The sequence below is a fragment of the Prosopis cineraria genome, unplaced genomic scaffold, assembly GCF_029017545.1.
Source record: "Prosopis cineraria cultivar Desert tree isolate PC_DT_omini unplaced genomic scaffold, ASM2901754v1 PC1, whole genome shotgun sequence".
NCBI lineage: Eukaryota > Viridiplantae > Streptophyta > Magnoliopsida > Fabales > Fabaceae > Prosopis > Prosopis cineraria.
This window is the reverse complement of record NW_026555332.1, coordinates 2,372,875-2,396,908: the sequence shown is the minus strand read 5'-3', so window position 1 is coordinate 2,396,908 and position 24,034 is coordinate 2,372,875. Positions and strand designations below refer to the sequence as shown.

Here is a 24,034-nt window from a genome sequence, read left to right as displayed (position 1 = left end):
TTATTATTATTTATATATTTTAATGAGGTTTATTATTTTTTTTTTCAATTTGATATGAACAATTCATTGTTGTAATAAAAACTATTTTATAATTTTCATGATCGCTACGCCAATTTTTTTATTTTTAATTTATTATTCCACTACACTGAGGAGATAATCTCGGCTGTCAGTGGCCGAGACCCGCTTGGGCCTTGGCTACTCAGCAACCAAAACGCCGTCGCTTAAGTAGTTTGGAGCGGGAATATCCGATACTCATCGGCCATGGAATGCGGAAGCGGGCGAGACGAAAGTGATGATCAACTTTCATATTGCAGCTTAAAGAGTCCGCGAAAGTCTATCGTCTTTAGAGGCATTCTTCGATGAAAACCGTGATTGTCAAAAGTCCCATTAATCTCTTGAACTCTCAATCATCATCTTCACCTGCTCTTTACTTTCTTCCTTCGCTTTCTCGAAGAAACCACAATTTTCTCCAATTTTCTGGTAGAAATTGCGGTCGCAGTCATGGCTCTATATTCCCCAGATTTTGTTCCTTAAGAGCTCATTGTGATCCTAACTCTGCCGTTTACGGCGGATGGGATGACCTGGAATTCGCTAGTGCGTCGGAGGGGCCCGGTGAGTCTGATGTGCTTCGTAATTTTCTCATTTCTATTGGACTTGATGATAGGAAGAACATTTTCGTTTTCCTGTTGGGCCTTGTGTGTGCAATGGCAATCTCTAGGGTTAAAGTTTCGTCCATAATCCTGCTTCCAGCTTCTGTGTTGTTGGTTTTTGCCACTGGTTTTACGGTAGGGTTTTTTCGTAATGTAACCTTCGGTTTTGATGATGCAAGGGCAATTAGAAGTAAGGAACGGCTAAAGGAGGAAAATTTGAACTTGTCTGCTGAGAAATTAAGGAGCTTGGTGAAATTTTTTGATGAACTTGATTTTAAAGCTAATAACTTGAAGAGTGATGTGGAAAGTGCTATCAGAAATAATAAAATTAAAGTAGGTGATTTGGATGGTTATGTTAAAGTTACAGATTCCATAAAACTATCAGCATTGAATGCTAGGAATATTGTCATTAATGTAATCGACAGTGAGGAAAACTCGAGTGGTGTTTTGGTTGGGAAACATAAGCCTGGTAGAAAAAAGAAAGAAGTTGGTGAAATTGGGCACTGGATGCTACAGTCTATTGGTAATTTGATTGGAGAAAATTTGCCCTCCTCCAATTCAGCTAAAATTGGAGAAAATGTCACACGAGAGACCACTAATAAAGAATTTGATCAAACTCGAGGGACTAATAATAGTACTCCTCTTGTTGAAGGTGGGTCCTTAAATTCAGTCCATAAGCATAAAGCATATGGCAATTTGGATTCTTCTCATGATTCTTTGAGAATGTCTGATTTGGCAGTTGATGGAAAAGGCAGTACAACTGCTAGTTGCGAGGAAGAAATTTTGCATTCAGATGATCAGGACAGAAGTGCCAAAATATTTCCTGACAAAAAAGATTATAGGCACCGCCAGAACAATAGATTGCAATTCTCAAATAGTCACAGCTTCTCTGTGAAGTTGAATTCTGACAGCATCAGAGACATATGTGAATCTCATGATAATCTGCTTGATTCTGAATACATGGAAAGTGAATCTTCCTTTGCACATGAGCAGATGATCAATAGTGCTCATGAAACTCAGAAGTCTTCTCATAAGAAGAGGGAATATGGATCACATGGGTCTCAATATACAAAAAATGGGAAGAACAGTGATAATCACCACAATGTTCCCAATGACTTGTTTACTCATGAGAGTGAATTGAATGTCTCTTCATCTTCGAAGATCTCTGATGATATGGTGTTTGATAAGTATCTTGTTGAAGCAACAGACCTCTTAAAGCAAGCCAAAGAGTGTATGAAGGGTAGGTGTGAGGAAGATCAAGCTGAAATCATGTTGTACAAGTCTTCCAATTTACTTTCCAGAGCTGTAGACTTAAAGCCTATGAGTTTATTGGCTGTAGGCCAGTTAGGAAATGCATATCTTCTGCATGGGGAATTGAAGTTAAAGAGTAGTCGTGACCTTAGAACGCTTCTGTCTGGAAGCGTCACTTCATCATCTGGAAAACAAAGTAGAATCCTGAATCGACTGCAAAACAAAATCACCAGTAAAGAAAATCTTGCACCTATGTTAATTGATGTATGTGAGGAGTGTGAAGAGCTACTTATAGAGGCAGGCAGAAAATATAAGCTGGCACTGTCAATTGATGGGAATGATGTGAGAGCCCTATATAATTGGGGTCTTGCTTTGTTTTTCCGTGGACAATTGATAGCAGATATTGGACCGGTATGCGTCTAGTCGATATCATGAAATTATATGTTTCAATTATTCAATTGAGAGTTCTCTTACGGTTCCCTGGTAACTTTGTATGAGAACCATGATATTGTTTTTCTCTCCACCTTTTTATGTATAGCCCACTTAGGCACACTGACTCAAGTATAGTTTAGTGAACAGCTAAATTGGGTCTAGAAATGATTTGTTGATTAGAATCTGATATGATACATCTTGTCATCTTGCTATTGGCTGGCATAATTAATTCTGCCATTTTGACACGCTGATTCTTTTGTCTAATGCTCAGTTTCTAGTTTGATTGATTTCTTTTCAAATATTACAGGCGGCAGCTTCTGAGGCTGACAGAGTGTTCTTAGCTGCAATTGACAAATTTAATGCGATGTTGTCCAAAGGAAATATTTATGCTCCTGATGGTAATGTTTCTATGTACTCAAAATTTTGGAATTATCTCAGATAATGGTGTTTCATATATTATGGTATGAAATTCTAAGGTATTCATGATGTTTGTTTTGTATGGCAATTGATGGTATTTTACATTCCAGTGATATATGAGAATATTTGGCTGCACACTTGATCAACTTCTACGTTCCTTGAATTTTTAAATTTGCCCTTCTTTGTTTTAATTAACATCATTTTAAAAATTGATACTATCTTTTTTTTTTGTTTACTATTTGTTAATGGAAATATAATTCATAAAGGTTGAAATTTGAAATTTCATGTTTAATGTATTCCCTTTTTCTGTATATATAAACACATAAGAAATGATATAATTTTTATTTTTTTCATAATTTTTATAAATAAATTTTGCTGCTGTAACTGTTAAAACAAATTTATTATTTAGCCCTCTGATCTGAAATGACAAATTCTTGGCTGTTATTAATCTACACCTTTCTGCCTAGTCTTTATTTATGATGCCACCCTCCTATCCCTTACAAAAACACTGTCTTCCAATCCTAACACTCCAGGTTTCACGCTATGTGAAACGACAGAGTGAAGATCACAGGAACCATACACCCCTTTACATTTGAATCTGAGTATCATTTGTCAACTGTTAAATATATATTTTTATTTCTTTTTTAATGAAATACTTTCTTTTTTTCTTTTTCTTTTTTTTTTTTTAATTTTGTTCTTTCCATGGACCATTCCATTTCCATTATTGCTGCCAATCTGACCCTTAAGTATACCACCGTCAATGGACTGTGTAATGTAATTAAATAGATAACCTTTTCATGGAAACAACTGCATTGTGGAGACTAATTCAGGTATTTCAAATAGATACACACATCATAGTCCAAGGGACACTAGACATTAATTTCATTACAAGTTAAATTTTCGCATGCTTTGGTGAAATTTTGCTTTGAAACTCTTCCTTTCCCTTGAATGCCAAACTTAAAACTGCTCTTTTACAGCATCTCGCTTTTATTCTAAAAAGCCATTTTCTTTGTTTAGTTAGATGATTAGATGATTTCTGGATAACGTTTTTGTTTGGAGATTGATCTGAACTTAAACACTCAATGAAGTTTTTGAACAAGATATCAGAATGATATCGTATGATTCATGTAATTGACCCTCTCTTGTGGGATATGACTTCTTGTTGTTGGAGGTTAATTTGAGCTTGTTAAAATTGCAGCTTTGTTCAGATGGGGTGTAGCATTGCAGCAAAGGTCTCGTTTGAGGCCATCTAGCAGCAAGGAGAAGGTGAAATTGCTACACCAAGCTAGAAGGTTATATGAAGACGCCCTTTATATGGACTCTGATAACACCCAATTAAGAGATGCCTTATCTACATGTATCGCGGAGCTTAAATATAGGCAATTCTAATCGGTTCATGGAAAGAGTCAATTAGCAATAAAATCAGTATGCTTCCTACGAAGCTTGTATTTCCTTTTTGGTGTTGATTTTTTTTTTATTTAAATCATATGTTAGGTCAAAATCCCTAATAGATAATGGAGAGTAGTTTTTGGATAATTTTATATTGTTGGATAATTAATGTTAACAATATTTGGATATTTGTAAATGTATTAGGAATATTTATCCTTTTTTGCTGAAATATGGCACTAGTAAATTTGATTGGTTATTGAATTTCACTAAAGTGAGATGTTGAATATATTTTCTTCACATTGATGCATTAGGTCACTCACTAGATCCAAATCCTTCATTGTATTAGGAGGATGACCACAAATTGTTAAACATGTTGTATCTCCTCCTTGAATCCAAATTTATTTTCTTTTCCTTATTTCTCATTCTTTATTTGATTCTGTCGCTCAATATTCTAGAAAATTTGAGGGTATTCTTACCTCCTGTTCAAACTAATTAGAACCCTTATTGTGTTGGATCGTAAACCAGCAGAAATCTCACAGGCACCTCAAGAATTCCTTTGGCATATTTATTTAATGCGACGGCATATCTCATATTTGAATTTGAGACCTTAAGATAAGTTATTCATCTTCCTCGACTAATCAAACTAAACGCCTTCAGTTCTTTATTTCATTTTCATTTATATATTTGTAGTAAGAAGATAATTTATATATTTAGTCTTATATATTTAAAGTTTAAGTTATTTGTTTTCAATTAAATCAAAACATGTATATCTTTTATGTATTATTTACTCTCTCAAATTTAAAATATAAACATTTTCTTTCAATTAATTTTGATTCAAAATATAAGCAATCTAGTACATGTGAATTTTTTTTTTCATTTTACACTTTGTATTATTAACCTAGATTCTTGTATAAATTTATTTCTCATTCATCATAAAATGTATTAGTAATTGAGACTAAAGGTAAAAAGAAAAAAAAATACTATATTTTAATGAGAATGAGGACTTTATTGATTTTTCCCTAAAAACTATTTATATTTGGATTGGAGGGAATATTTCCTAACAAACTCTTATTATTAATATTATTGACATTTTAAAATTTACTTGTTTTGGTTGGACTGAAAATAGTATATATATACATACACAATATAAATGTATAAGGTATTTCCCTTATAGTAACTGGGCTAAAGTTACAAAGTTAACCTAAGAAATGACTATGATAATATTTGCATAGATTTTAAGTGTTTGACAACAAAAGTAATTATATTGATAAGGATTTGACTTATAATTTACGATATCATATTTTTATTATTGATGTGAGAATTTTATTATGAGCGAAAAGTAAGTACTTCTTTAAATGATTTTTAACCCAAAGGTATGCCATAGTCATTGTGAAGACTTTTGAATTTGGAGGCATGTCATAGTCATTGCAAGTACTTTTTTCATATTTTTGCACACATGGTTATTGAATATTATTTTATTTTGTGCAGATTTTTGAAACTAATTGAATATTATTAATGGAGATTTGTTTGGGTTTGAAGTGTACTCAATTTTATTATCTCAACTTTTTTTTTGGTAACATTGTGTAAATTGTAATTAGGGTCATTAAGAATAGTTTTGTCATTTTCATTAAAAAAAAAAAAAGGTCTTTGTCATGTGAGGTGCACATGACAGCCGAATCACTTGAATTAAAAAAGGGAAAGTTGAAGGAATAGAAACAGAAGGAGCAAAGGTGGACGATTTCAGAAAGGAGGAGCAGATGCGGAGACGTGTGCGATCGCAAGCTTCTTCATCTTCTTCTTTTCTTCATTTCCTCCCTACTCTCATCATGCTTGCCCCGTTTCTGTCTGATTTTTGGAGCAATGAAGCCTTAATTTTCTTCCACGTCAGCAACAGGTTATAACTCTTAAGTTCGACGAAACGAGAGTTCAGTAGCTACAATGAAAATTTGGGTTTGAAATTCCTATCTTATTTCCCTCTCTCTTGGCTTTCTTTATTGTTTTTTTATTTTTCTTTTGCTTACACATCAGTAACCTAGGCAGAACATCTTTTTTGGTACAACAACGGCCCAAACTAATCCGGATTCGCTCATAATCAGGCACCTCAAAGGGTAGAAGAGCTGGCCAGAGAATATTTTTTCATACATAAACAGGGATCGAAACCCTGACACTTGGTTACGGGACACTCAACCCCATGCCCTGGTTTCTTTATTGTAATTTATTTATGCTTAATAAATGTCCACATTTGAGCATGATATTTGGATATTTTGTGAAGGATTGAGTTGAAAAATTAATGGTTGTAGCTTTCTATTGAACTCAGTAGGCTTTAATAAAAAATTTTAAATTTAAAAGTTCATCAAATGTTTCCTATTATTGCCTATTATTGTTGTGGTTATTACAAAATTTATATTTTTAAGATTTGATTATATGTACATTTTGCTGTCTTTCTTGAATATTGAGATGACAAAAGTTCACCTAAACTTTTATTTAAAAAAAAAAAAAAGAGAAATTATGTGTGTAATCTATGGATTTGAAAACAAATATAAACGTGAAAAAAATAATGTAATCTCAGAGGAGATTTATATAGTTTACTTTTCATTTTTGAAAGAAAATTATGTAAATTTTAAAGAAAAATACAATACATGAAGTAACAATTGTTTTTTTTATTTCAGTTAATCTGTAAATTATCATAGATATACCTGAGGATGGGAGGGAGAAGACGGTGAGAAGCAAGAACAATACAAAGCAGACTTGAGACTTCTTCAGAGCCATCTTGTGATTGTTAAATTTTCTTCATTCAAATCCACGGAAGGACAAGTCAATTTATACAAAGAGCAATACAGTAGAATTGCATTATTAATTAATAGCATTTAATAATTTCCAATAAAAATAAAATATTTTATGTTTTTTTTTTGGAAACATACAATATTTTTCTGTTTAATACTAATGAATTTTACTACCATTCTCTTGTAACAACTTATAGTGTATAATTCAAACGATGATTTCCTATGAGCTTTCTTTATTAAGTGTTTTTTTTTTTTTTGCCATCTTTCTTTATTAAGTTTGATAACGTTGTTTTATTATCATTATACATAACGTAATAGTTGTTTTTATAGAGTATCTTCAAATTTAAAATGGGATAACATAAAAAATTAATTTTGAATGTTTTTATTTGTTTAGATTTATTAACAAATATCTTTTTAATTGCTTATGTATCTTTCATTGAAGGTAATTATTCTATTCAAAGCATAGTCAAGTGTAAATGGGACATCTCTTCCAGTGAAAGATTTAATAAGAGGTATAATTTGGGTTAACTTGACAAGTCAACTTGAATAAATTTAAAAAAAATCTTAAAAAATTTAGGCCAAGTCTAAACCCAAATAGATTTAACATGGACCACCTGAATTTCTTTTTTTTTATTATTATTAAATAATATAAAAATTAAAAATATAAGTCTTTTAAAATAAAAATTGAAATTAGATAACAATTGAAATAAAATAAAATACAATAATTTGGGTATCGGACCTCTGAGAAATTAGGCCAGGCTTGATTATATAAAATTTTTTTATAAAATAAATACTTTAAGCTCATTTCAAAATAAGCTTACCCAAAGTGGTATAATCAATTCAAATTATCGACTCTACTTCTTTTTTATATAATCTTTCGCTCTGTTCATCCATCCCATAATAGCTTCGAACTAAATGGAATGAAACCGCATAGAAACAAATTGACTTGTATAATTTATATTTATATAATTTTATAATTTTCAAAATTGTTTAGATATTCATCTAATCATAAGATTTTTTTCGGGGACATAACCTTCCAAAAGTTTAATATATGATTTATAGTTTTTCTCAATGAACAATTTCAAAAGTGATTCATCATGCATCTCCTTTATTTTTTATTTTTTGGGTTAACATTCATGTGCTGATGTGCATGTATTATTGATTTAAAAAAAACGAAAGCATGTCCCTTTATTAATTTGATTCATTGACCAATGAATAGATAAATTATATTATTTTATATTCAATGAACAATTAAATTTTTTGATAATATAATTAAAAGTTAATAATCCACCATATGTGTGATAAAATTAATTTAAATAATACACATAATATACTTCATAATTTCCAAAATTTGCCCGTTTAAAATTTCATCCCCGAAAAGCTTTTTCTTCCCCGAAAACTTTTTCCTTGCCATAATCTAATGGAAGTTTATGTGTGCGTATGTAATATAATTTAATGTTGAATATTAAATAGTTCAGCCCGAAAAATTGAATATAAAATACAAGATGCATGGATTTATTAGTTTACTCAATGAACAATTTCGAAGTGATTCTTCGTGGGTATATATTATTTCTCTTGGCAGCATCCATGTACACAATATATTATTGATTTACAATAATAAATGCATGCCAATGACCATGGCTTTATCTAATGACTAAGTACATGAATATATTTGACCAAAAAATATGAGTTAAAAACTTTATTTTATATTCAATGAACAAGTAAACATATCTCAATGGATAAAGATAATCCCTATTAAGTGAAAATAAATTAACACGTATCACTCTCATTATCTTGATCCAAAGAACACTAAAATCTGGACAGTTCACCCGTTGTGTGTGTATATATATATATGTAATTAAAGGAGGGCATAAACAATATAAGTAATAAATAAATTTGAAAAAAAAATTGGCGTGCGTAAAAGAAGAGAATATTTTGCTTTGAAACTCTTCCTCCTAGTTGGATGCCAAACCACAAACTGCTCTTTACCGCACAAGTAAATGTTAGTTTAAAGCTTTTTCTTGCCATAATCTAATAAAGGTTTTGTTGCTATGTATTTTAATGTTGAATATAAAATTCAGCCCGAAAAATTGAATATAAAATACAAGCTGTTTTTAGTTTACTAATGAACATTTCGAAGTGATCTTCTGGGTATATTTTTTCTATTGGAGATCCATGTCAATATTTTTGAACATAAAAATGCATGCCAATGACCATGGCTTTATCTATGACTAAGTACATGAATATATTGACCCAAAATATGAGTATAACTTTATTTTATATTCAATGAACAAGTAAACATATCTCAATGGATAAAGATAATCCCTATTAAGTGAAAATAAATTAACACGTATCACTCTCATTATCTTGATCCAAAGAACACTAAAATCTGGACAGTTCACCCGTGTGTGTGTATATATATATATATGTAATTAAAGGAGGGCATAAAACAATATAAGTAATAAATAAATTTGAAAAAAAATTGGCGTGAGTAAAAGAAGAGAATATTTGCTTTGAAACTCTTCCTTCTAGTTGGATGCCAAACACAAACTGCTCTTCACCGCAAGTAAATGTTAGTTTAATAGCCATTTTCTTTGTTTAGTTAGATCATTTCTAGATAATGTTTTTGGCCTGAAGTAAAGGTTGATTTGAACTTCAACGTTCAATATAATTTTGAACATGACATTTTGGTTAATAATAAAATTAACAAGCTTCCTATAAAGCAAGCTTCCTTCTAGTTGGATGCCAAACACAAGCTGTTCTTTACCGCAAGTAAATGTTAGTTTAATAGCCATTTCCTTTGTTTAGTTAGATCATTTCTAGATAATATTTTTGGTCTGAAGTGAAGATTGATTTGAACTTCAACGCTCAATGCAATTTTTGAACATGACATTTTGGTTAATAATAAAATTAACAAGCTTTTTTATAAAGCAAGCTTCCTTCTAGTTGGATGCCAAACACAAGCTACTCTCTACCACAAGTAAATGTTAGTTTAATAGCCATTTCCTTTGTTTAGTTAGATCATTTCTAGATAATGTTTTTAGTCTGAAGTGAAAATTGATTTGAACTTCAACGCTCAACGTGATTTTTGAACATGACATTTTGGTTAATAATAAAATTAGCAAGGTTCCTATAAAGCTTGCATTTTCTTCTTGGTGTTGATTTTTATCTTCTATTTCAAAATTTTTATTATTCCAATGACTAGGACATTGAAAAGGGATTATTAGAACTCAGAAGGAGGGCAAGGACAACAAAGACATTTGCTGACAACAGTTATATTATAGGATCAAGTTAACAATAGCTTCTTCTGGGGTGACATATACAAGGACACTTAGCATCACAATCTGCGTTAATTTTGCATTCACCAATAATTCCTGCTCCTGAAACAATCAAATTCACCAATAATTAATTTTTAACTTTGCATGAATTTAAGAAAAATATCAAATTTTAAATGGGAAAGTATTTCATTTAATTTTGGGGCTCGTTTGGTTCAATGGAAGCATTTTGAATGAAATGGAATTGAAAATAAAATTGAAAATGGAACCGAAAATAGAATTAGAAATGGCTTTAAAAATATGTTTGGAACTCACTAATACTCATATTTAAACTGAATTAGAAAGTATTTCATATTGTTATAATAATGTGGTTAAAATTATTATATGATAAAGAGTTGCTCCGGCTTGGAACTCATCAATGCTCATATTTAAATTGAATGAGAGTTCTAAATATAAAATTATTAGCTCAAAATATTATTATAATTTAAGTAAGCAATTGTAGAGAAAAGAAATAAGACTTATTGTTAACATTTTTAAAAGTTTAATAAATAATAAAGTATGATGATATAATGTAATTTATATAATTAATTCTACTTAATAACATAATGCTGATTGTTGTTGTTGTTGTAATGTAAGAGAAAAGAAAAGAAAAAAATGTTGATAGTGCTTTTAAGGTTAAAAAACTAAAAATAAATTCAACAAAGTTAAAAGATAAATTTAGAATTCAATGTGGAATGAAAAGACCAAAAATATACATTTTTTTTGTTTTAGTGAAATTATATAAATCATTGAATATCACTTTTATTCTTATCACATGCCATAATTCCATTGAAACTTTGTGAAATTATCTATATTGATAAGTTGTGATTTTTTATTTAATTTTTGTGATTCTTCAAATAAAATTTATTATTTTTTAAATAAAAGTTATAATTAGAGTTTGTTATTTTGAAAACTTGTTTTTCAATAATAAAAATTATACTTGATAAATTGTGATTTCTTATTTAACTCTCATGATTCACAAAAAAAAAATTGTGATCAAGGCTTTTATTTCTTAAGCAAAAGCTGTGATTGATACTTGTTATTTTTAATAAAAGTAAAATAATTTTTTCATTTTAAAATTTAATAACAAAAAAGTTCTTAAAAATTATAATGAAATTATGAAATTTTGAGAAATCATATTATCACTTATACAATTTCAAAGGACTTGATTATATTTTTTCTTTAATAATTTTCAATAAATATATAGTATTTTTCTGTTTAATACCACTGAATTTTACTGCCATTCTTTTGCAACCGACTTATAGTATATAATTCAAACGATGATTTCATATGAGCATCTTTCTTTATTAAGTTTGATAACGTTGTTACTTGTTATACTATAGCACACACATTCTATTTAAAGATAAAAAATTAAAAAAAAAAGAGTAAACAATAATTTTACTCTTGAATTATAGATCTAAGAATATATCTAATCTCTAATATCTTCCTGTATGTGTATTTTTCTCCTTCAATATTTAAAAGTTGTAATTTGATCCTTCTTGTTAAATACAAGAATATTTACCATCAAGTCTTATGAAAAAAAAAATATAATCAAATTTAATGGTCAATATTTTTGTATTTAATGAGAGAGCATATACTTGGCTAAAAAAAAAAAAAAGAAAACAGAGAGAGAGCATATTGTAAGGTTTTTAAAGTTTAATAATTTAATAGTTTTAATATTAAGAGAGAATTTCAATTAAGGATCATGAAAGAGAAATATTTATTAGTGGGTCCCAAAAAAATCTGAAAATTCTCTACAAGATTTTTAGAATGAATTGATTGAAATAAAATAGGTGGCTGAAAAGATCGAAATGCTCTTCTTGAAAATTAACAAGTATTTAATTACTACATAATTTTACTTATTAATTGCTTACTTGTACTTGTTAATTCCTTAACAATGCTTGTTAAATAATTAACTAGTTAATTCCTTGGTTTTATAATCTTAAATTATTAATTTCATAACTTTACTTATTAATTTATCAACATAATGTATTAACTACTTAATTTGACTTGTGAATCCTTTACAAGATTTGTTCATTCAATTTGATCAAAAAGCACCATAATTAATTATTAATTTTTTTACTTTACTTATTAATTTATTAATATCAGTTGTAAATTACTTGACTTCACTTGTCAATAATCATACTAATATCATTTGTTACTTATCTATGACTTCACTTGTCAATAATCATACTAATATCATTTGTTACTTATCTATCTTTTATTTATTAATTTATCAATATCAATTATAAATTATATAATTTATTAACAATCATACTAGTTCAATCATTTTATTCTAAATGCATAATCGTTTTTTTCTTTGTTTTGAACAGGGGTATTCAGGTCTTTTTAGCCACCAACTTTATTTCAGTTTAGGTCAAAAATTTTGAAGAGAATTTTTAATTTTTTTTAGAATTCATTGATAAATATTTCTCTTCTATCATCCTTAATTAAAATTCTCTCTTATATCTATCTATAAAATGCTATGCAAAACTTTCTAGCTTCCACTCTCAAGACTCTTTTAAATACACTTTATATTATTATTTTTTAAAATATAAATATAAATTATTAAAAATATTTTTATTTAATAATAACTGTGGGTCATGATATTGAGAAGATAAATACGTGAAAATTAAATAAATAGAAAAATTTACAATATTAAAATAAATTTATTTAATAAAATTTTATTTTATTAAAATATTTTATATTTTCAAAATTTTTAAAAAATGTAATATAATTTGAAAGGGAATTAGTAGAGTTATCAATTAGGGTCAAGTTTAAATAGGTTGGTTCTAATAAGTCCTATCATGTTTTTTAGTTTTTTTTACAAAGCTCAACTCTAACCTTTAGGGTTGAAAGGCCGGCCCTCATGGGCTTTTTTTTATTTTTTAAATTTAAAAATTTAAAAAACATATTTATAATTTTAAAAAAGTTATTGCACATAAAATTAAATTTAAAAAATAAATTTAAAATAATTTACACCATGATAAATAAAAAATTTAAATATTTAAATTTAATATTAAATAGTAACATCAAAATTAATATCAATAAAAATTAGACTTAATTAATATTATTAGCTAAATTTTAACGAATGAATGAATGAGGGACGAATGAGTCTAATATATTTATTTTTTTAATTATATATTTAATTTTTTATATTATAATTTTTTAAAAAAATAAAAAAAAACTTAAAAAGACGGACTGTAATTTTAGAAGGTTGGCCCTTTTATTTTTAAATATTTTTAAATTCAAATTATTATTTTTTTTAAAATAAAAACCTGATCTTAATTATTTTCGAGCTTAAAAAATCGGTCCGATGATCTAATTGACAGCTCTAGAAATAAGTTACATGCTGCTTTGTACCGTTGTACTTTCCAGACTTGACAGATGCTTCCTTGGTTGCAGTGTTGTGTGCGTCGCCAAAATTTCTGAAATCGACGCCCTGGAAGCTCTTTCCGGCGTATTCTGGAGGAGACGATGAGTCAAATTGCATGCCCGAGAACTGAATCTACTCCCCATCGTCTCTACGACTTTGCCAAAATGGCTCTCATCAAGATTTTCGCTCACCCTTATGCCACGGTATTGGCCCCACATCCATAATTTCTTGCGCTGTTTGTTTTTCCTGCGCTGATTTCATCTTTCTCGCTTGCTTCTATTCGGTTGCAATAATCCTTTCATTCATGTGTCTTGTATTGGTCTTTGGTCCCTGAAGGTGTGTGACTTGTATTGTGGAGGCGGAGCAGATGCTGATAAGTGGGATGAAGCCCAAATCGGTCATTATATTGGAATCGGTATTGAATTGTGACATCTTATCTCCTGTTGGTTGTGTTTATTTCTGCTTAAGTTTCAGTATGTTAACCGTGAATTGTTGCTATAGATGCGGCGTCGTCTGGGATTAGCCAGATACGAGAAGCGTGGGAGAGCCAGAGGAAAGCTTACACTACAGAGTTCTTTGAGATTGATCCCTGCACGGTGAGGTTTTCTCAATTTCCTTTGAAATTTTATCCGTGGATTTCTCATATAGTTAGCTTGGATTATATTCTTGATTTTAAATTTATAATGCCTTTATTATCCTTCGATCGCTTTTCGCATTTAATTTTTCTCTGTGGGAAGGAGTAATTGTTATTCTTCATAATTATGTTGTAAGAATACGTGATTTTATCCTTGATCTAAGAGCTCATTTAATCCTTTGAGCCGCTGAGATTTTTGTAGCCAAGAACTCATTTCAAGTTATTTTTTAGTAGTCACTGTTCACGAGCAAGGGATACCTTTTGTTTAAGGATTGCATGCCTGAGGCTGAGGTGCTTAGAATTGTTGCTTCATGCGGAAGATTCTGACATTTGCAGACCCTCTATTGTTATGCCAAAATAACATATGCAAAGAGAACTAACTATTGCAAATGTCAGGGGAAAAACTAATATTTTCTGACAGTGTTTTGTTGTCTTTCCAATGCTAAAAAATTACTGAAATATGCGAAGAAGATAATTCACTATTGCTAAGTCATTGAAATGTTAGGGGAAAACCTGTTTTTTTGGAAAAGGCTTCTCTGATAAGTGTTATTTTTTTATCCCCATATTGGGGTGGGAAGTGAGGATGGGGAATGTAGTTGTGATGCTGCTTGGAGAAACAATTAATATGTTCACAGTTGAGTGGCTGGAGTTGTGATTACCAGATGTTAGTTGAGGGATATTATAAGGTCATTGGTGGTAAGAATGGAAAATTTTGATTGTCGATAATATTAAGGAAGAAGCTATGGGTGTACTATTTTGTTTCCTTTTATTTCTGACATACAATGTATTCTGGTAGATTTGACATGTGTCAAATGACGAGGAAGGAGGGGTGAGGCTATGAAATCAATTGCATATAGATGACATCACTTCAAAAGAAGACATAGTGAGGAAGAATCAGTTGGGAAGAACCAGGCTCCTTAACAAAGAAAAGTGAACACCATCAATTAGAAAATAAAGAAAAGAATTGCAGAATAATGAGAGAAACTGACTAAACGAATATAGACCTTTATAGGATTGAATGTGCTGGGAGAATTGATATAGAATTAATGTCATGTTTGGAAATAAAGCTTGCAGTGCCTATGTGCTATTGTATTTCACTATTTCTCTTGTTCTTCCCCTATTTTTCTTCTTTTTTCTATCCATTAATATGCTTTTATCATTGTGACTGTGGTTTTCATTTCCTCATCAGTTACAACATTTCCATGAAGCATTTACTGTATCAACATTTAAACAAGCTGGAAATTTTTGTCACTGCCTCCTTTCCCAATATTTCTACAGTAACATTTAGGCATGACAAGCCAAGAGAGTGTCTATTACACTTTTGACGTGAATTCAATTTTACCTTCATTTACCTCCCGTTAAGAAAAAAAGTGAAGAAATGTAAGTTGTATATTTGATATTATTTGTTCTGAATATGGTATCAGAATACTCTGTAATGTTGGAATTGATGAAGTGCATGGTTTGTGATAACATGAACACCTATATGTGACTTCAAGAATGGATCATGTTAGTTGTGCCCAAAAAAAAATGGAGAAACTACATTTATTATTAACTTTTTCATTTATTATTTTTTTGACAGGAGAATATAGATATGCATCTGCAGGAGAGGACCAATAAGGCTGATCTTGTCTGCTGTTTGCAGCATTTGCAGGTTTCCATTTGCTTTCTACTTATGTTTTCTTGCATTATTTTACTTTTTTTTTTGGCTAATTTTTTAAGGTTTATTAGAGCCTCTTTTTGCTTCTCTTAGGAGATAGCTTATCCACGTCTTTGTGATCATTCTCTTGAAGTAGTTTTAGAAAAATGGTTGAGGAGGCAAGTCCTAAGAAATGTGTTTGTAATCACTGGAACTTTTATTTTGTTTAATTTTTTATTTTTATTGGTCTTTCAGGATTTCTTTTCTTTTATTTCTTTCTTTTCTGAATAACTTATCCACATGCAGTTGTGTTTTGAGAGCGAGGAGAAAGCACGGAGACTTCTGCATAATGTATCATCTTTGCTGAAACCAGGGGGTTATTTTTTCGGTATTACTCCTGACTCATCTACCATATGGTATGAGACATGTGATTGCCAAAGGCTCCTTCTTGGATTTAGTTGCATGCACTATTCTTTTGGTTTTATTAAAGTGTTATTCATTTAGGAGGGGGGGTTATGTTCTTGTCTGTCGTTTAATATGCTTGTTCAACCATGAGCTTGATATCTGCTATCATGACTGCCATGTTGTTGATTTTTTAATTTTATATTCTTACATGCCATGTGTCTGGTTTCTTAATATGTACTATAATTTTGATAATTTTACGCTTTTCTGCTTAAATACAAGACTGAAGGTTTGCCCCCTTTTAGTTCAGTGGTAATCATTGCATTTCATGAAGTGCTTATCTTATTTTCACAAGTATAATGCGAGCCCTTCTTTCTGTCCAATAAAACCCAAGAAAAGGGTAAAGAACTGTCTAATTGTTTCAGATGAAGCCTACATGACATATCCAGATTTACACAAGTAATGATCTTTTCTTGTACAGATTTTTTTCTTATTCCCTCTTTTGCATATAGTTGCTTCTATCTAGTATGGGGTTCACATTCATTAATTGTAACTCTGTATTGCTTTGGTCATCATTACTTTTTTTTAGATAATTAACCTGAAATTAACATGAATTTTGTTGATCGTTATGAACAAATGAACTGGATAATGTTAAATCAGCAGTTCTTTCTTGTTATACATGGCTATTTAGGGCTAAGTACCAGAAGAATGTTGAAGCTTATCACAACAAAAGCAGCAGCATGAAGCCAAACATTGTTCCCAACTGTATTCGGACAGAGAATTACATGATTACTTTTGAAGTTGAAGAAGAAAAGTATAGTCCTTTACTACTAATCAACTGCTTGCTGCTTATTTTCTTTGGGTTAATTTAGTAAAAAGTTATTCCATTTGAATGTGTACTGTTACCAGGTTTCCACTATTTGGAAAGAAATATCAGCTGAAATTCTCTAATGATGTCTCTGCAGAAACCCATTGCTTGGTTCACTTTCCAAGCTTCATCAGGTTGTTGTCTTATTCCATAACCTATAATTAACAATGAACAATGACTGAGTTGTTACGTTGGTTAATACTGAATATTATGTTGATACCACTTTCTGCTACTGACCATTTACTGATTTCAAGTGTGCAAGCTTTGTTGCCATTTTCTTTAGACTTTTTATTTAGGCTGCAGATACAATTAATAACAATCATGTTAAAGTTGACTTTGTAATAGTTGGATGGGGAATTGAAATCTTTGGGAGGATAAATGTATTACGGATTCTTGTGCTGATAACAAGCAGTGATGGGTGGGATGTTCAAACTTCACCGACACCATGTTGTCTGCATGTTTATTTCAGTCCATGCTTGTTTTGTGTGTGTGTGATAGAGCTGGAAAATTTATCAAAACATATGAGAGGAAATTGAGGGGGGGACAAGGGTCAGAGAGGAAAGATCCAGCAGTTCAAGGTTATTGTCCTAAGGTTCCTGATAATGGGGAGTAAGTAATGATGCTTGTAGAGTGGCAATAGACTCAGCTTAGGTGTTAGTGTTACCTTTTGGGTTGCTTTAATATTTTGCTTTGTTTTGGGGAGGGACTCAGACAGAATGTTTTAGAGTGAAGACAGAAGTGAGGAGAGTCTTGGTCTCTCAAACACCAGGGAGGGACTGTTTCAGTATTGTGTTTTTATATTCTTAGTACTTGTTAGGGAATAGGGTTTTGGGGAAAATCAATGAAGGTCATTTTGAAACACGGATTCAGTTATTCGGTCATTAATAGCAAAACCTCAGCATTTCCCTCATTAATTGCTTGTTATTGTAGCGTTCTGTTGTAGTGCATTTAATTTTAGAGTTGGGCTCTATCAGAGAGTGCGGGGGTGTGTGTGTGTATTCGATTTACATTTAACAACCTATTACTTTTGTTTGGTGCAACCTAGGTTGGCGAGAGAAGCTGGCCTTGAGTATGTGGAGATTCAAAACTTGACTGAGTTTTATGATGACAACAGGTACTACTGCATTTTGTTAGAAAATTAGCTTTTAGAACTGTGTATTCAGAGGCTGATCCTTTTGAATCCTTCAATTTAATCTTCATTATTAGCATCTTTGGAGTTTTCTAGACTGGATATTCACGCTAATCTTTGTGGATGCTGAAAGAGCACAATTCGCAGGCTTGCTAATGAATTCAGTTCCAAACCTGTTGGATCCTAGAGGGAGACTTTTTCCTCGATCATATGATACACTTGGTGATTCATTTGTTATTTCTTGTTAACATGTTATTTCCTTGAAGTTTCTGGCTTCAATCTCATCAAGGTGGGTTTTTAAATTTTCAATATATTCTGATACAGGTCTCTATACCACGTTTATATTTCAAAAGCCTGACCCAGATATCACGCCCCCAATGTCAACTCCATTAATGCAGGATCCCACTTATAGTCATGATGAGGTAAGCATGTCTAGTATTAAGCCCTTAAAAGGCAGCTGGTAAGCCTAGTTCATGCTTCCAGTTGGAAAATGCTTCTCTGTTGTATTGTAATTACTTTGTAGAAATTCATCTTCCCTATAAAGAAAAGTTTGAATATGCTTTTTCGTACATATGTATATACGTGATTGGATTCAGTGATCTATACATTCGTCTCCCAATTCCATGGTATGTGTGTGGCAGGGAACCGGTTGGCGAGATGAGGAAATTAATGTACCAGTACAAGTCCCAGTCCCAGTCCCAGTCCCAGTTCCAGTTCCAGTTCCAGTTCCATTGCCAGTTATAGTTGTAGAACCTCCTCTTGGGTTGGGCAAGATAAGCGAACAAAAAGGGATTTTGGGTCCTGGACCTGCTGATTTACGATTCCCAGAGGCAATCTGATTCTTTAGGAGAGGAAGATATATATACTGTTTAGAAGCATGATTTTTCTCAAGTGGATTCCATGTACACAAAATGGGCAAGTGAAACTAGTTATGAGTAGACACGTAGCAGCTATACACTCTCTTTCAGGATGACTATTTTTTATATGTTCTATGAATGGTTTGACACACTACTTCTGTTGTATATGAGGTCTGTAGTCTTTTAGAGGGGAAGGAAATAGACACGTAGTTGATCTAGCACTATGATTCGGTGTTTATTTTAAAGGCCTTAGCATTCAGATTCTTGTGTAGGTCCCTCTTTGTGGAAATCTTTTGTTCAAAAGTTCTACTTTCTTTGAGGATGCACTAGCAGTCACCACCCATTCCTTCTCTTTTACATAAAGCACTCATGACTCCATGTCTATCTTTTCTGGTTGGAGGGGAATGGAGGAGGGGGGAGATTCTAATGAGTTCAGTTTTTTTAAAAAAATGGAGAAGTGGGGTTAAAATATTATAATTAATTTTCCTTACTCTTTTAATTTGCATCCTCCCTTTATTAGAATTTTATAACCCCACTTATCCATTTTTTAGAAATTGAATTCATGAGAGTTTCCTCTAGTTCATTCCCTTCCACCCAAACAGGGAGTTGATAAATCAAGTACAAAATTTTTTAGCAGAAAGTAAAAACGAAATTGAGTTGAATTGAATACAGGTATGCAAAATCTGGTTAGCACTGGCCGTTTTCTCCCCTCTTTTTGAGTAAAAGTTGGGCATGTGTATTCATTTGTTTATTCCCCATAGCTTGAGTTTAAAAATGGTGGTTGTTAGTCATTACAATTTGCAACCAAAAAAGAAAAAGGTGGAGGGACAAGGAGTCAAATCTTTCTTTTTCTTTAGTTTGGTAGATAAGATCCAATGATTCCTAGTCAAGTCTTCTTTAAAGGTTCTTTTGGTAAAAGCCTTTTTTGGAAACTTTTTAATTGTTCAAGACCATTTGCTTTTAGTTTGTTCTAGCAGTCTTTGTAGATTTAAAAATTTTTTTTGAATAAGATAATCAATCAATTCGTAGATCTCGTATAATCAAGTTAGTTCACAATTTAGTTGTTTCATGCAAAATTCTTATTCTCAAATGTAACAATTATCATTGTAATTTTAATGTAAATAATGTGTCGTTGACATTTTAGTTTTCATATTAAAACTAATTAATGTATTTGGATTTGTTTTCATTGTTTATTGATGTAATAGGAGAGATATAAGCATGATACGGAGATTAAAAAAAATTATTCAATTCAATATTATTTATAGTTTTTTTTGCCAGATAATTCAATGTTATTTATACTTTAATAATTATATGGAAATATAAGATTGCTTTACTAAAAAAAAGTAATAAAATATTGGAGATGGAATTTCGTTAACAAGCGATGCAAAAAAAAAAAAAAAAATCCAACCTAATTATATAGAAATATAAGACAGCCGTATAATGATTACAAATAATCATAATAAAAAATTGAAGCATACGGAATCTTTGTATTTCTTACACAAAAAGCATATGATACTAATGACTAATGAAGGACCCTAATCAGCTTCCTTTAATTCTTGGTCTCTAAAATAACAAGAAAAAAAGCCTCATGAACTGAATGATGAAAATTAACGAGCCAAGAGGTAAGAAATACATCCTCTTATTATTATATTAATTCACTAAGCATGTCTTAAGAATAAATACTAGTAATTAAGAATTGATTGGTACGCGGCTGCCAAAAGACAGAATAATTAGCAAGTATTTGTATTGATTGATAATCTAATTTGGTCTATATATCTTTAAGCGACAAGGAGAAGGACAGTTGGGGTTCATCGTATATTGTGGAGTCTTTTGTCATTTTCAATAATAGACTGAAACCTTGCTTTGATAAGTGTCTTTGTATTATTTTAATATTTAAAGACTTCATTTTTTTTTAATGTTAATTTCAATTTCATCTCCCCAACATTTGTATCTCATTCCAAGTAGCCCCTTCATCATGCTTCTCTGGCTTTTTAATGCATCAAAAATTTAATTTGTTGAGGAAACCCCACTCACGTTGAAATATGATGTTTTTTTTTAAAAATTAAATTCATGCATATTGAAAGTATTTTTTGTCAAGTTGTTATGGAAAAAAAAAAGATTTTGTCAAGTTAATGCTAAGAACTCAAGTATTTATTTCAAACAAGTTTATTTTTTTTAAAAAAAATTCATGCATATTGTAAAAATAATGACTTAAATATATTAGTTTATTCCTAATAGTCCCCTAAGTATAAGCCTAATTTGAGTTTCTGTAATAATTTTTTAGGTTAACAATCTCATCAGAAATTCAATAATTAAAATTCAAAAATAAATCTTGACGACAAAATTAAAGTAATTAGTTTCAACATTTGTTTTTTATCTACACCAAATTTTCTATTAAAGCACTCCTAATTTCGGGATAATGTTTTAATTATAAGTTCAAAACTCAACTCATTCAAACTCCCACAATGATGAATAACAAGTTTGATTTTAACATAAAAAAATGGGAAAAATCTTTCTATACTTTCATTGATTCTCCACCATGATATCGTTTATATGTATAATTAAATAAATATTTCAATTCAAATAGAAATACAATATATATATATATATATATATATAGTTATAGCTGTCAAAGGATAAATTGATCCACTTGTTGAAAAAAATCTTGTACCTAAAAAATATAGGCTAACTTTTTTAAAATTTAGGAGTATTGTCAATTCTCATTAATATATAAGGAATTTATCATTTATATACACAAAATTTATTATTAAAAATTTAAAAATTTACAAGGGATTATCATTGATATTAGGGGTATTTATGCGACAGAAAAAAGATAGGGGTTAAATTTGTATCTCGTCTTGTCCTGAAAATCATCCCATTCCATTAAAAATTAAGATGATATTGGTATAAGATCGGGACATTCTGCCATCCTGATAAATTTGACAATGTCAAAGAAATTTTTAGATAATAACATTAATTAAAATTTTAAATTATATAATTTATTAAATTTAAAATTAAAACAATACAAGTACATAAATTACAATAATTTAAAATCAATTATTAAATTACATTAATCACAACTATACATTAAAATAGTAATTACAAGTGATCTCTAGACTATTAGAATAGCAATAACAGGCTAGTTAAATATAATATCAAATTATAATTCTTCTACTTTAGTTAAGATGTGTTAAGTTAATTATTTTTTTAAAAATAAAGCAAAAATATGATATAAATAAAAGTTATTACATAGATAGATATAAGAATAAATTATATTAATATAATTAATATATTTAATGTATATTTTTAAAATAAAAATAATATATATATAATATTCGGGATGGGATGAGACTTCCTAATAGTAATCTCATGTCCTATTCCAAACCTCTTGTCTGTTCTATCTCGCAAAGTCTCGTCTTAATTGTATTCGGGTTGGGATGAGACTTGTCCCGATATGATCAGGATAATACTGATCCAATTGAGAGGAATACAATTTAAACACTCCTAATTGATATACAACGATATATTATTGATAAATATAATAAATCAATCATACTATAAAATATAATAAATATTGAGCTATTTGTTTGATTTAGTCCTATAATATGAGTTATGTATGCAAAAGCCTGTTAACCAAAATACTCCCTTTATCCTCAATCATAAGATATTTTTAAACAAAATCATACATATCAATAAAGCTCATTAAATATACTTGACAATCTTATTTTTTTAAGATAAAAATATAAATTTTAAAAATATCCTCCATTTAATTCATAAAAGAATATTAAAGAGAGAATATATGGTAAGAGTAATATTCAAAAAATTATTAATAAAATCTTATTTTTATTAAAATATCTTATATTTTAAAATATAATTTAAAAAAATATCTTATAATTCAAGTTATGATTATTATATATTGGTTTAATTAAAAATTTAACGTTGTCCTGAAGCGAGGAGGGCCACAATAACAGCTGTGGGGTGTGGACTATGGTCTGCGGAGTGAAAGTGGGGTTATAATTGTAAAAGCACATATTTCCGCGTGGTTGCCATTAATGATCGTGACGGAACTTCCTTTTAATTTGTGGTGTCACATTAAGTCCTTCTTATTATTCGTATTTCCACTATGCCCCTCCTTTTTATCCCCGGTCACAAGGTGGTTCTTACTTCCTTCAGCTTTTATTTTAGAACACCTGAATTTATTATAATTATATTTGATGATTTTTAATTGGTTATTAAATACTTTAAAATATAAAAAAAATTATCTGGCCCATTAATTTTCCGTTTCACAAAATATAGAGCGTCCTTTAATTTGCATAAAGCATTTTGATGAAGTGGGAAATAAAAATGAAATGAAATAAAACTGAGACTGAAAAAAAGAAAACAAATTGAGTTTAATAATATGTTTGGTATGATTTTTTTTTACCAGCATGTTTGATATGATTGGAAAAAAAAATGAAAGCCTGGAATCAATATTTTTCTATTCTATGTATTTAAAATGGAAAAAAAAAAATAATATTACCTTTATCTCTTTCACACCATCCTTCTCTCCTCTATCCCACACACCTGTCATCCTCCACTCTGCCTCTCTTCTAATCAGACTTTTCATATCGACAATAATCAACAAATCCTACACTAACCAACACTCATAATCAAACAACTTCTTATTAGAAAAGAAAAAATCAACAAATTCATATTATAGAAATCACAAACCAAAAAATAAAAATCAAAATTGGTGAAAGTAAATGCATATGTCGAGGATCTGGAGCAAATGAAGCTAATCGAACAGCTTGTACAGTGATGGAGTTCAAGTATCCCAGCAACTGATAAAATTTGGCAAATAGTGACAATAAATCTGGTGAATTTAATTAAGCGAACACTTTGAATGACAATAAATAA

At 30.1% G+C, this 24,034-nt stretch overlaps 2 protein-coding genes across 3 annotated transcripts; both read left to right on the top strand.

The window, feature by feature from the left end:
• The first annotated feature begins 622 nt into the window (after positions 1–622).
• Positions 623–4,202, top strand: LOC129306609 (uncharacterized). The gene is made up of 3 exons (XM_054947288.1): positions 623–2,312; positions 2,641–2,731; positions 3,949–4,202. The coding sequence occupies exons 1-3, from the start codon at positions 705–707 to the stop codon at positions 4,137–4,139; spliced, it is 1,890 nt and encodes a 629-aa protein (XP_054803263.1). The 5' UTR covers positions 623–704; the 3' UTR covers positions 4,140–4,202.
• Positions 4,203–13,582: 9,380 nt separating this feature from the next.
• Positions 13,583–19,452, top strand: LOC129294678 (mRNA cap guanine-N7 methyltransferase 2-like). 2 transcript variants are annotated; one of them, XM_054933138.1, is made up of 12 exons: positions 13,583–13,815; positions 13,949–14,027; positions 14,114–14,208; positions 15,826–15,897; positions 16,189–16,270; positions 16,710–16,743; positions 16,976–17,098; positions 17,194–17,286; positions 18,198–18,266; positions 18,415–18,503; positions 18,606–18,703; positions 18,923–19,452. In XM_054933138.1, the coding sequence occupies exons 1-12, from the start codon at positions 13,714–13,716 to the stop codon at positions 19,118–19,120; spliced, it is 1,134 nt and encodes a 377-aa protein (XP_054789113.1). In that variant the 5' UTR covers positions 13,583–13,713; the 3' UTR covers positions 19,121–19,452. The 2 variants fall into 2 exon arrangements, with proteins under 2 accessions (XP_054789113.1, XP_054789121.1); XM_054933146.1 differs by lacking the exon at positions 16,710–16,743 and having other exon boundaries at positions 13,584–13,815; positions 16,189–16,298.
• Positions 19,453–24,034: the final 4,582 nt, after the last annotated feature.